Source organism: Larimichthys crocea, chromosome III (assembly GCF_000972845.2).
Source record: "Larimichthys crocea isolate SSNF chromosome III, L_crocea_2.0, whole genome shotgun sequence".
Classification (NCBI taxonomy): Eukaryota; Metazoa; Chordata; class Actinopteri; family Sciaenidae; genus Larimichthys; species Larimichthys crocea.
In genome coordinates, this window is record NC_040013.1 from 7,072,940 (window position 1) to 7,086,799 (window position 13,860).

General features: G+C 41.3%; 1 protein-coding gene across 7 annotated transcripts in view; it reads right to left on the minus strand.

The window, feature by feature from the left end:
* Positions 1 to 436: 436 nt before the first annotated feature.
* Positions 437 to 13,860, minus strand: part of LOC104937746 (nuclear factor 1 B-type) — a 69,428-nt gene continuing 56,004 nt past the window's right edge. For 4 of the 7 annotated variants that reach the window (XM_027278210.1, XM_019279407.2, XM_019279408.2 and 1 more), the window contains 2 exons: positions 10,568 to 10,656; positions 437 to 6,807 (listed from right to left, as the gene is read on the minus strand). In XM_027278210.1, the coding sequence (XP_027134011.1) occupies positions 6,675 to 6,807; positions 10,568 to 10,656 (222 nt within the window). In that variant the 3' untranslated portion in view covers positions 437 to 6,674. The remainder of the gene's footprint in view (positions 6,808 to 10,567; positions 10,657 to 13,860) is intronic. The other 3 variants (XM_019279409.2, XM_019279410.2, XM_019279406.2) reach the window with 2 other exon arrangements.

The following is a 13,860-nucleotide window of genomic DNA, read 5'->3' on the forward strand; positions in this document are numbered from 1 at the left end:
AACAGTAAAGATGTTGTCTTTGGACTGTAATCAGTTGAAAGTACGTCAAAAAGGATTTGCAAATCACTGCATTCTGTTTCTATTTATGTTATACACAGTGTTTATTTTATGGTTTGTTTTTCATTTATTTTATGATAAAGGGAAGAATCAATCAAAAGAAAAAAAACCCATCTCTTCCTCCCCTACAGCTAAAACCAGCAAATTTTCATACAGTCCCTAAATTACAAAGAACGAGTCAATGCTTTTTGTATTTCCCTGCGATTTCCAGCCAACTGGCTTAAATACAGAAACGTGGCAGTTTACCCCTTCATCAGACGTAAACTGAATCTGATGTCAGACCTCAAACAGGAACTTTTATATTTAGGTCTCAAATTAGAATAATTCAAAAATTCAAATACAATAAAGTAAACACAAGAAAGAGTCATAACATAAAAGTCATTTTTGTAGCATAGCTCATTTTATTGTTTAAACAGTTTTGCATAGGAAATATATCCACTTCCAGTAATTGACTGCAGTAAAAACAGCTGCTAGCAGTATAGGCTGGATATAACAGTAACAATCACAAAAAGTTGAGCCTTTATTTACACTGATTTTAATCTTGTGGCAATTTTAGCCCCTGCACCAAATGTAACCAGCTTGAAGGCATCGCCTAATGCTCGGCGTTTCTAAAATCAATAAAAGAAGGGATATCAAGGCCTTCGCTATACAGTTCACAACGGACACCTGTGGCTCCTAAACTGTCAATGAAAAGATAAAAAACAAAAAAGGTTTCCAAAAAGTCCTCTAAAACGTACATTCAGATACATACATAGACCTTTGCACACACTTGCAGTGTAACTACGATCACTACTGGAGACTGTTTACATATTGTTTTGTTGGTGTTGTTGTTGTTGTTCGTAATATATAATTCCACCATGATTCATAAAGTAGAAATGTGTGCGCAGAGGGAAGTAAAAGTGCCACAAGACCCAAAAATAAATCAGCCCTGCAGAGAAAAACTGGTGACTAATCTTAAGAAAAGACATTGTTTCATCTTTCGGCTGCACTTAATGTAGCACTGACCCCCCCCTCCCGCCCCACTCCCCATCCCCCGAAGAAAAAAAAAAAAAAGGATAAGAAAGAAGAAGAGTGAACATTTCCTCTCAAATTTTGAATAAGCTTGATGTGGGCATTGTGTGCTGACATAATTTGAAAATTAATAAATCACACACACACACACACACACACAAAAAAAAGAAGCTTCAAAAAACATCAAAGCAGTAATAACGAGCATATTTCCACATGAGTTTGCCACATTCGGTTCTGTGTGAGGGTGTTTTTCTTGTCCCATATGAAAGTAAGTCTATCACATTTTACAATTATATACAACAGACACTTGGACAGCTTGAACAGGCACTGCATTGCTATCTTTTTGTCTTCTTTTGGTGAATGTTACATCCTGTAAAAATGCTGGTTTTCATGTTTTATAACAACCTGATGCCAAGTGACTAGCAGCTAGCCAACGTATGGAAGGTGTGTATTGCTCATGTCGGATGAAAAATGAAAGTTTTAATCTTTCCTCTAAGTCTGCATGTATACTCCCTCTCAGTCCCTACAGAATGCGTGACATTCAGTTAAAAAGGAAAAACGCACATATTGCATGAGTGCCACAGGTCCTCCTTGCATAAAGTTGTCCTGTTTTTTTTTCTTTTTCTCGATGATCGCAGCGATCACTGACATAATACTTTCTAAAATAAGGTCGTTGTAAGTGTAAAAGTCTTCCTTGAACACGGCTCTTGAAGCTGCTGATGAGTGGAACACTGATTCAAATTTCATAAAGTTTCAAGAGCTTTTTTTTTTTTTTTTTTGACAGGCTACATTCACACCTAGCTAGGCAACAGAAATACGTAACCATTCCAAAAATACACTACCTATTATCAGCTGGAAGGTACAGTACCCTATTCTGAAGCACCTGCACTTAATGTAATGTTGGTTTGTAGTGTGGATGAAGGGTTTCCTACATCACATCAGGCATAGACAGCATGTCTAATGTGCAAAAATGAGTGATGCCTCGATGCTTTTGCTGATCTTTAGAGATCTTTTTTAGAGTGTCGTCTGCATATTAGCGAAGTAGACGGCTCATCGTTGGCCGGGCCGAATCTGAACAACGTCGAAATGTAGCACCAATCGTCTTGCAACATTTTATGTGAAAACAAAACAAACGAGAAAGAAAGAAAGAAAAAAGAAATCTGATTGAGGACGTTTGTCACTGCAGATTTTACCCTGCTTCTCGCTTAAGGTCAGGTGCAATCTGGGGCCTTTTTTTTTTCTACTGGTTAAGTGACATCACCTCCCAGCTGCTACAAGGAACACACTCACACCACGATCTTGTTGGACAAGAATTCACACCCATTTCCAAAAAAAATGAGATAAATCACATCACACTCGCTATGGCCACACTAATGAAAGGACAACAATTCAAATATTCATGATGTGTTTCCCAAATGGAAATATCTAAGCACTAACCAAGATCAAAAATAATAATATTAATAATAAAAAAAAGCCTTCACTGTTGTTGTTTTTTTTTATATTTAAGGATCTGTATAGAATATTTCTCCCCTTTTTTGACTATACATACAGGAATACAACAACTGATGAAAACACTTTAGATTCTACTAATCGGGGGAAACCTGGAGAGTTCTAACTCAAATCCAGCCTCCGAAACAAATAAAAAAACCCAAATTGATTTTTTTTTTCCTAAAATGGAATTGACTCATTTTTTCCCCCCAGAATTGAAGATTTACAAATAAGGGCTAAGAGAAGAACTCTCGAGAAAGTTTACAGTGTACAAACTCCTGTCCTACGGCAGGCTTTTTTTTTTTTTCAATAGAAAGACCCTCATCTTTTCTCATTGTGTAGTGTCAGAGGCACTCGATCACGCATCCAGCTCACACACAGACACACACACACACACACACGCTCGCATGCGCACGAACACCCAAGCTGCCAAAGCAGAGTTCAACCCCACAGACTACTGCTATCGACGCAATCAGGATATTTACCTTTATGTACAGTCTCCTATTCAAATAAACACCAACAGCACAGTGACCCTGACACATTTTTAGCACGCTCACACACACACACACACACACACACACAAACACCCACTCACAAACACACTTGGGGACAATGCACTTCAGTGGGGTCTCCAATGGCCAAAGGCTGCAAAGCACTTATAGTTTTTCTTTTAAAAGAAACAAAAAAAGAATAAAAAGAAACAAAACCAAAAAAAAAAAAGACAGAACAGTGCACATAGAACGGGGTGACTTTTTCAATTTGTTTTCTGCATAAGAAATCTGGGTGAAGACGGAGAGATTGAGCTTGACTTGAGGATTATTTTTTTTCAAAAAACGTTGTTCTGCTTCTCAGCCCTCTGCTCACGGCGGAGAGCTCCTGGTAGTACCGTCTCTCCGAGGGAAACATTTCTTTCACGATTGTAGGGAAAGAGTGCAAAAGGTGTCATAGCAGCAATGGAGGCGCCGCTCTCTCTCTGTGTGAGAAAAGTCTTTATTTCTTTATTTTTACATTAGAAATGGTGAGAGAATGATTGATATAAATAATGCCCTGCAATACGCCTGAGAGATTTAGTTTAAGACTAGGTTCAACACACTGTACGGGGGAAGAAGACGATTGCCTATGTGCTATTTAAGTGCTATGTTTTTCTTCTAGTGGATTCTATTTAAGCTTCTTCTACTGGGCCACTGGACAGGAAGTTAGAAAGCTTCTCTAGTCCAATATTTACTTTAACATACTCTACGGGGCTCTGCTGGGGACATATCTCAGGATTCGACATAACTGCGTATCGTATATACATTTATACAAATCTACTACTTATAAAATACTTTCTAAAGGCTTGCTTGAGCCTGTCTGCAACTGATTTGGACAGGTCTCACTAGCATTAGTCGGTGTGTGATTGTTGCGCAGGTCACAGGCCACTTCACTGATGTGTTTAAGGCATCTACTTGGGAATTGCATTCGGTGACGTCTAGTATAGTACGGCGTAGTGTTTTTCGACAAAAGCATGCAGCGCTATCCGTTGCAGCGTCAAGGGAACTACGACAGAGTGGGATTCTACGCAAAAAATGATTTCTTAAAATGATTGTCATACTCAAGTCAAGCCGTCTCTCCTGTGAAAAAATGAGCTCCTTCAAGGTCACATGCTAGCACCCCAGGTGGAAAGTTGAAAGTAAGAGTCACAGTAGACCAATCAGTGACTTTGCAGCCGTAGAAAGACCAAGGGTGCACTTTTTTTTTATATATATAAGTACTTCTAGAAAAATACCGCCCCTCCCCCTAAAACTCCCGAATTCAAAATACACCGGAACGCGTCTCACCGTCATTCGGTAGGTCTATATGCTAAAGAAAGAAAGAAAAAAAAAAAAAGACCTTGTCATACACTGCATAGAAAGCAGTCCCCACTTTGGTCAATAAAAAAGGAAAACACCCACAACAACAACAACATCATCAACAACAACAACGACAAACAACGATATCAACAAAATAAATGCATTACAATATTGTCTATCTCCAAACTAGCCTCTAATAATTGACGCATCTATAAGCACTACCTACATAGGCAAAACTTGGTATTGCATAATTTTCATAATTCTGAATTTCCACCCTCCACAATAGTAACTGGAAGATGAACAAAATGAGCATTGAAAAATAAGGAAAACAAAAAGATGACAGGTTATTAGAAAAACCAAAAAAAAAAAAAAAAAAAAAAAAAAAAATGCTGGTTGATTACAAACTTTAAAACGGCAACTATACACAGCCTTGATATGCAATGTAACTGTGAGATAGAGTAGTACATGAAGTTAAAAATCAACAATTTCATTCAGAGTACAAAACAATTCTTATCATAAAAATGTTAATTTTTTTTTCTATAATGATAAATGCAGCAAAAACAATTGTAGTGATGTCTCTATATTCAAAGGCAAGGCACGTAATGTGGACTATATGTCATCGTGCAAATTAAGAGTATTGGAGAGATTTTTCCTTGTATAAATATGTCTGGACTGGAGAGGCAATGGCTGTGAACATGCCGTGCACAATTCTAGATTTCAGGGATTTGCCACCACCTGCATTCATAATTTCAGTTTTCAAACCTCTTCCACTGTAGAGTTAACCTTGCACAAACTAGCTTTACACATAAGCCTACTGTACATTTGCATGAATTGTACATTTCCATGAATTAACACTTTGCATTCCATGTTTTTTTTGTGTTTTGTTGTAAACATAAGCTTTAGAAGCTGATGGCCAAATGCATATGCTCTTGATCGTATCGTGAACATTTATAAAGATTAAAAAAAAAGGAAAAAAAAAACTAAAAATGAAATGCCACTTTGACACACTATGTGCGTCTCAATTCTTTGCTTATGTTCGGTTATTTTTTTCTATTTCCCCCAAAATAAATTAAAAAAACAAAACAAAACTAAACAACTCCCCATAATGATGGGAAGGGCTCAAAAGAAGTGCTGGTTTTGCTAAGCGCTGCACAGGTAGCTTAGTGCTTGCCTTCAACTGCCTTTCACGTTTGATGTTTTTCTCATGTGAGGAGACGGATATGTGACTGAAATCAAATTGAAATGTTTTCTTAAACATTTTACCCATAAATCCGTTTAATATTTATTCCCCTTCCTTTAGAGTCTTAGGGCTGACAGACTGATAGCTTCCCTTCAAAAATTCAATTGCACTTGCCTCTATCGAGATTTTCCTATTCTCCGTCTTTTTTTTTTTCCATTTAAAAAAAAGGAGCTGCAAATTCTTTAATGAGGGGTCCAATCTCAAAGCCTAACATTTAGTGTTTTTTGAAAACCGCATCAAGAGTTCTCAACTCTTACAGAAAGTGTTTACGTTAATTCTTGAAGTTAAGTAGCAGTAAAGAATAAGCAAAAGTCACACATTTTTCTGAACAAAGAGTCGTATCACAGTAAACTGAAAATCAAACGGAAGAAGGAACACTCTGAATTCACAATTTTTTTTTCTTTTTGTGTTGTTGCTATGGTGCACACAGTGAATCGTTTGACGTGGGAAAGCCTCTTTTCAAGAGGTTTGAGTCGGAGAGCTTCGAGTCTCGGAGCCATCCACCAGGCAGAGGTTGTCGATACGCAGACCTCTTCACTTGTGTGTGTATATGTGTGTGTGTAGGTGTGTGTGTGTGTGTATATGTGTGTCATCAAGATCAAGATTTTACATCTTCCCCCAACATGGAAAAATAGTAGGAATTGCCGCTAAGAGACTAGAGTGTCATGCAATAAAACATTAAGGCATCTATACATCACAGTATTTGAATGGATTGAAAAGTTCTGCAAACACAACAACTGACTGGTGGGTGGTGGATGTGTGGGCTGGGCTTGGGCGAGGAGACAGCAGACCTGAAGCTTTTCTCTTTTTTTTTCTCTTTCCTCTGAACCAACCCTCGTCTTCACTTCACGGCCAGTGTCCTTCATGGGGAGGGTGTGGGAGTGGGAGTCGGAAGGGGTGAGATCAGGAAGTGGGGTGAGGGGGGTTGGGGGGACGATTGTGCAGCTCGTGCTGCTTTGCTGGTTTCATCCATGGCTGCGGACACCTGTAGTGCTAGCTCTGCACCACCAACACCCATCCACCCTGGGGGTCATCCGGCCTCTGTGTGTTCAGTTCCCTGTCTCAGCGGGGACCAGGGGCTCACCAATGATGTTTATGCTGTAGTTCTGGTGGACATTTGTTGGCAGAATCGGAGTCCCGTTCGACACTTGGAATGGAACTAAGCTCGCCCAGGTACCAGGACTGCGGAGACGGGAGGGGAGGAAACACAGAGAGGAGGAGACGGAGAGATTAGTCACATGCCATTAACTTGTTGGTGCAGTCAAAATCAGATTCTTTCTTTCAATTATCCTGAACGCTGCTTTGCTAATGACCAGCACCACAGCTCTGCTGACAGTCATCAAGGTTCAAGGTCTTATTTTATTTTTTTTTTTTGTTCGGACAGAGAGAGGGGTAAACAAAAAGGGGGGGAGGGGGGTGGAATGGCAGCACTAGCTCGTTAATCTACGCTGAGGTGATTCCACTTGATTTCAGCTGAAGGACATCACGTGAGAGGGCCGTGACGCGGGCCCTCTTCTCTGCATTGATGGCAGTATAGAAAACGAATGAAGGGGGAGAGAGAGTGATTGGTAGCGGAGGTGGAGGAGAAGGGGGATTGTGGGTAAAAAGTGTGTGTGTGTGTGTGTGTGTGTTGGGGGGGCGGGGGGGGGGCTCCCTATACAAAGCTGTCCCATCCCTATTCATCTCACGCTAATGGCAAAACAACACAGTGATTGTTCCTGGGGAGCAACGGTGCTAACTGAAAACGCGAGCGGGAACAAACAGCATGTTGTTCCCGTGGGGTGCTGCGCTACGTAGATGTCAGATAATTAGCCCCCCCCCACCTCCGCCCTCCTCTCCCACACAGGCCCCCAGTGTGCGCTCATCTAACACCCTCCCCACCTCCCCACCTCTCACACCACCCCCGCTAAGTCTGAGAATACCTGCGTCGCACATTTTCTATCCGATTCACCGGCGACAAACTTTTTTTCTTTTTTTTTTTGTTGCTAAAGTTGAGGGCAACGGTGGAGGATCGAACCTGGACGCGAACAAGACGGATGAAGAGGTGGGCGAAGAGGAGAAAAGAAAGTGAGGTGAAAATGTAGACAAGAATAAATGTTTAGGGAGAGGAGATACGATGGATGACAAGGGGAAGAAACGGCTGAAGTCTGAAGATGCTGCTTTACAGAGGACGGATTGGATTCTTTGGAGTGGACAACACTGTCTGCGTTCATGAAAGCCACCAATGGACCAGTCTACATTTTATACAAATCACCAGTCACTACTCTTTTTACCTAAAACAATGGAAGTGCAAATTCAATTCACCTCATGGCCTGAAAGAGTCAGACTCTTTTAATGAAGAGTGACAGAAAGGCCGAGAAGATGTATTCAAAAATAAAAACAAACATCACTCAAGTTTTAGATCATGTTTGAGTGTGCAAAGAGTTAAAAGACAACCTCAAGGCTAATCCTCTCAAGCAGTCCCCCCCCCTCCCCTCCGTCCAACCCGTCCTCATGCTATCCTCTCTCTCCTGCTTTCTTCCCTCCCTCCCTCCTTCTCTCTTTCACCCTGCCAAAAATCATCGGACAGGAAAGGGGGGATTAAGTTTTTCCTACCTTGCTGAACAAAGAGCGCACAGAGTGGCCAAGGGCTGCAGTTTTCTCTTTTCCACCGTTCGCTTTCATTCTTTCTTTCTTTTTTTTTTGCACCCTCCCTCCTTTCTGCCATCTCCCTGTGTTTCTCTTCCCTTATGAAACTCCTCTCAGGTAATGGCTTACATTAAGGGAGGGGACCACACAGCTACAAAAGCCGACTCGCGGGCCTTTGTGCGCACTAAACCGCAGATTGGTTTTAATCTTGTTAAAATCGATGGCTGTCACTCTGTATCTGCATACCATAACCTGAAGCTGCACTGGGCGGGATTTTTTTGATGTAAAGGACTCCTCTACTATCGGGAAAGATCACAAAGCAAAGGGGGAGACCTGAAATACTCCCATCGCTGCTAATTGAGACTTGCAGGTTTGCCTTATTAGCATGACTGAACTCTGAATACAAACCATGTCCTAAAAAAGCAGCAAGTGAAAGAAGAAAGCCGTGCTTTATGCTTCTTGTATCTTTCCAATCATTGGGTATGATGTAACAACATACAGGCCGTGGTACCACATAAAAACGATTGTTCCAAATTGTCAGGTCGATCTCTTCCACTGCAATCTTGACCTATCAAGATGGCGTTAAAAGGCCTCTGTTTAGTTGTTGCTTTATGTTTCTTCACTCCAAGCAGCTCTGGACAAAAAAAAAATAAAAAATCTGACCTCCATTGCCGTATTTCCTTAGGTAACCTTCAAGATGGCCACCCCCTCGCCCTGTCCAAGCTCCCAAACCTCACTAATTCTACTCCCTGCAAGCACAACCCGGGCATACAGCGTGCTTCGTTTAAGGATTAGCTCCCTAAATTAGATTATCTAATGGCATCTTAATGGATTGCTGACCCATTTCCTGCACAATGGCAACATGCGAGTCTGGCAGCGTTTTAATTTGGGGGCCAGTACTGAAGAGGAATTGCGGAGCGCTCCGTTTAAAGGGCAAGCGAGATACAAGAGGAATCCAGCTGATTCCATCTATACGTTTTTTTTTTTTCAATGTATTTATTTATTTATTTCTTTGCATGAATAATCCATCAAAGAAGAAAAATCAAATAGAATTACAATCCCATCTTTGTAACAAAATTAACTAAATTCAGTTGGGATCTATTTTATCTGCGCTCATTACTGTACACTCGCACAGAGGGAAGAGGAGGAGTTAGCTGGCTGGTGTGTGTGAGACCTCGAGCTGCTGCAGGGGACATTTTTCTCTGCTACCTCCACTGGCCTATTAGGAGGCCTATTGAAGGGGGTTCTGCTGTGTGTATGTGCGTTTGTAAAAAAAAAAAAAAAGTTTTGTAACTTCAGTGGGCGCAAAATGAGCTGTACACACACACACACACACACACTAACACATTCGTATACACACACAGATGCTCTACACTTCCAGGGAAAAGGGAGACGTAACAGGAAAAGGCTTAGGTCAGCTTGCTTGCTCTGCCATGGTGAAATGGTTCAGGTTTTTTCCCCCCAGAGAGGGGGACATACAGTATGGGGGGGTGAAGGGGGAGGTTCTGTAGCTTTAAGTTAAAGAGAGTAAAGCATGACTTCAGCACAAAGTCAAACAAAGCCTAGCCTGTTAAAATGTGGAAAGTAAAACATCCTCACGTGGCTTAAAAAGCTGACCTGGAATGACTTCTTTTTTTCTCTCTGTGATCTGACTTCATTTGTTCTAATTAGCTTCATCAAGGTTTGTGTTATGAAATGAGAATATTTTGTTTTTGTTGGGTGTGAATCCATGAGGAAAGCTAGGGCTCAAACCCTTAACCACTGAGCGATATTTGTCATCTTACAGGGAAGAATAACACAGCAGTGAAACATAATCATGACAAATTTGACAGAAATTACGATAATTTGTTCCTTTTCAGCTGATACGACAACAAATATTAAGCCTCTGCTTTCCAAAAAAAACTGCAATTGACACAAAAATCTAAATTCTGTAACAGGATAGAGACAAACCAATCCTAAAACAGCCCAACCAAATCCAATTCTCTCGTAACAAAATATAAACACTTCACTTTACTACACTAAGTTACTGGGAACGGTGGAAAATAATGCGAGAGTGTGAAAAATAGATGACGGAACAGAGAGAGGGGAGAAGAAAACATGAGAGACACACAGAGAAATGCCTGTGGCAGAGTACACCACTTCATTATTAACACTTAGAGTCCAGATAAATTAGATTTATATGTGTTTATATATGACGTGTATTCCTAGAATGTAAGGAAATCAGACAAATCATCTGTTATATGCTGTTATTAATCTGCGTGTTTGTGTGGTGTAAGAGAGACAGAGAGGCGGCATGAAAGAATGAAAAGGTTACCTTTGCCAAGTAATCCCCAAAGTGTCGTCAGTGGCACTGGGGCCATAATGCCTGCCGTTTTGAGTCACGCTCCAGTCACACTTCCTCAGCTGTCAATTGAAACCTAGCAGTCAGATCACTGGGCCAAGACAACTTCCACTTCAGATTACACTACAACTCAACACTGTATACAGAAAAGCATGCAGAAGAGCCTAAAAGCAGCTGCAGAAATTTAAAAATAAAAGACTCCAAAATGAGTCCTAACTGTTACTGACTGTAAAAAAATAGCGAATCAGGAATAAGTATTATTATATGTTTGGGGAAATAACAGTGGAATCAAAGCTAGGGATAAAACAGACATAAAAGAAAAAAGCATGCAATCACAGTTAGTGGGAACAGCTAACCTGGAAGTAAAAACAAAAAAAAATGGAGTTAGTTAGTTACAAATGTGAGTGGCATCATATTGTAGTTCATCTGTGAGCGGTTACTGCTTTTCAAGCTGGTTAGCCGATGAAGCCATGCAGTCCACTGGATGCATGCACCCTGCCGATAATCACTGCTTCACTGTAAGTGCACTTTAAGATTCAGGGAGGAGTACGCACGCCCTCAAGCATGCAGACTTTTTTCATTAGCTAACTGTTTTTATTGATTAGGGGTCAAAATTGTACAATGAAGTTAAACAGCGCACACACACACACACACGCATACATACAAACACATGCGCGCACATACTAACCCCCTTTTCCCCCCAGCCCTCTTAAGACATGCCAACCTTACATACAGATTACAAATTACCGCAACAAAAAAGCCACACACAAACTGTGTCTCCTTTGCATGCATTATGCGGACGCACGTGTCGGCAATCCAGCTGAGAGCTATCTCTGCCAATACCAACCTAACCTTGCCCTGTGGTCAACACATTCATTTAGTAATGCATCGGGATAAAACTGCACTGTTAGCACTCTTGCGTGCTAGTGGCAGACATTTCTGCAGAGGCTCTTAAGAGGGATTTAATCAGATATACGCATACGCTGAATATTCAAAGCCATTTGCGGCGGTCGAGAAATGTGTTCCTTTCTCCTCCGAGCACCTGGACGAACACATCAGCAGACGATGATGGTCTCCTACTTAAGCCGCACTTAAATGTTATGTTCCTTGATTTTTCTCTGGAACAAATGCAACATGGTGGCGAGACATTGAGAATTCTAAGAGGTTTCAATGACCTTTGATTATATTAAAATGTAATATTAGTTTTACTTGATCAAAACAGTCTTAATAAAACTGAACAGCAAACAATGTTTTGTTCCATCCGGTGTGTTTTCTCGGTATTTATCTGAGGCTAAACCCCCTCGTCGCTCCCGCGCTCTCCAGCCTGACAAAAGCTTGGAGAGAATGTGCGGGCTGGGCCAGACGCTCGGTGCCACCGCTCCTCGAGGGGCTCGCCATCTGTCCGCTGGCACCGGCACATCAGAGTGGCACAGGCAGCGGGGAAAAGGGGGACGGAGCCGGGGAACGTTAGCAAACAGATGCGGGCAGATTGTGGATTAGGATCCTTCCTTAGATAATACCAAATGACATCTGATCACGGATCTTTCCCTGCGGAATGCTAGATGGTGGCATTCCCTCGAGGGGTTAACCAAGGCGAGAGATGAATGGAGGGTTTTCACACATCCGCTGCCTGGGAATCGTAGAGCAGGTGTGGGAGCGTGTGGTGTGGTGTTGTTTTGTTTTGGGTTTTTTTTTTTTTTCATTTTTGAACCCTACTGCATATGTGTGTGTGTGTGTGTGTGTGGTTATAGGTGTGTGTGTGTGTGTGTGTTCCTAGGGACTTCTATTTTAGTGGTGCCACATTTTAAAATAGCCACTACACTGAAAAGTAGGTTGTTTAAACCTTTACCAGCAAGTTATTAGATGACTATTAAGTTATTTCATGGTAATGAAATAAAATTATCATTCATAGTTTGGAATAAGCACTATAGCAGCTTTTTAGGCAAGGGTCTAATACATATGTGTGTATGCTGTATTATTAAAACAATGATTCCAGTATTCAAAGAATGAAATTGCCTTCTGACTCTTCTGTTTTTCCTCAAAACTAAAAATCAAAAGGTAGCACTGACAGCAGCAGAAGGAGATGCAGTGCATGTCATGGCCTCTATCCATCATAAAGACAGACAGACAAAGAACAGGGATCCAGACCCAATGCTGACCACGTCTAAAAATCTTCTGCACATATGTGCGCAACGTGTTTCCCCTTTAGTACCAGCCCTAGCGACAAACGACTGCAACTAAACAAGTAAAAGCGTCGGTGAGCCCTCACCGATCCCACACAATGAACATCCCACCGCCAGATGAGGACAATGACAAAGTATTCAGTGAAAGTGTTCGAGTACTGATGGACTTGGCTCAGTGTCGACCCGCCAGATCCCAGGCCGTTAAATCATACCACAGAAAACAAAAACAACTGTGACAAGCAGAAGCATGATGAATCAATGTGAGGACTGTTTAGAGTTCCCTAAGCCGACGGGGACATTTATTCATCTGGATAAAGCATGTTATAACCTACGTGGACGCTCACAAATCCTTCACTCTTCTTCCCAGTTTAAACCTCTGTCTTCTTGATATTAAATCTTTACATGTCAACACGTGTGAGCTGAAGTGTCTGTCTGAAATAACGTGTTTTAGGATCATTCAGTTTTGGATTATTACGAATTAAGAAATACAATTTCTTATTAATATATCATACATCATCCTCTTAAAAGGATATTTATGTATTTGGCTGATTTATACTCTAAAACTAAAAATTCAGTGGCTCACGCAGCTACACTCTGCTGCTGTCTTGTGCAGTCACTTTGTGCCCCTCTGAAAGAAGTAGCAGGGCTTCAAGAAAATGTGGAAGACAAACTGCACAACATCAGCCAAGTGAATCCTCCTTCCCCTACTCCTTCTCCTCCTGATTGGAATAAAAACATCCCACGACTGCTGATAAACATTCACTGATATATCTTTTTTTCTTTGCCTATTCTGATTTTAGGGAAAAAAACGTGGAGCGAGAAAGCAAAGAGAGAAAAAGGAAAGACTGAAAGAGGAGCGAGGAAACAGAGGCCAGCTTTGTCATTTTTACTAAACATTAAAAAAAAAAAAAAAAGCTGAGGAGAAACCCAGCGATCATTATGTAGCCGCGTGCAGATGCATTCAATTAGTTGTGGTTGGAAAAGCCTTGGCCTGAGAACAGCGCTTTCAATAAGACGGGGTGGGGGAGAGCACTCTCACCCGTCCGACAACACCGCAACACTCCTAACCTCGCAAACACACAC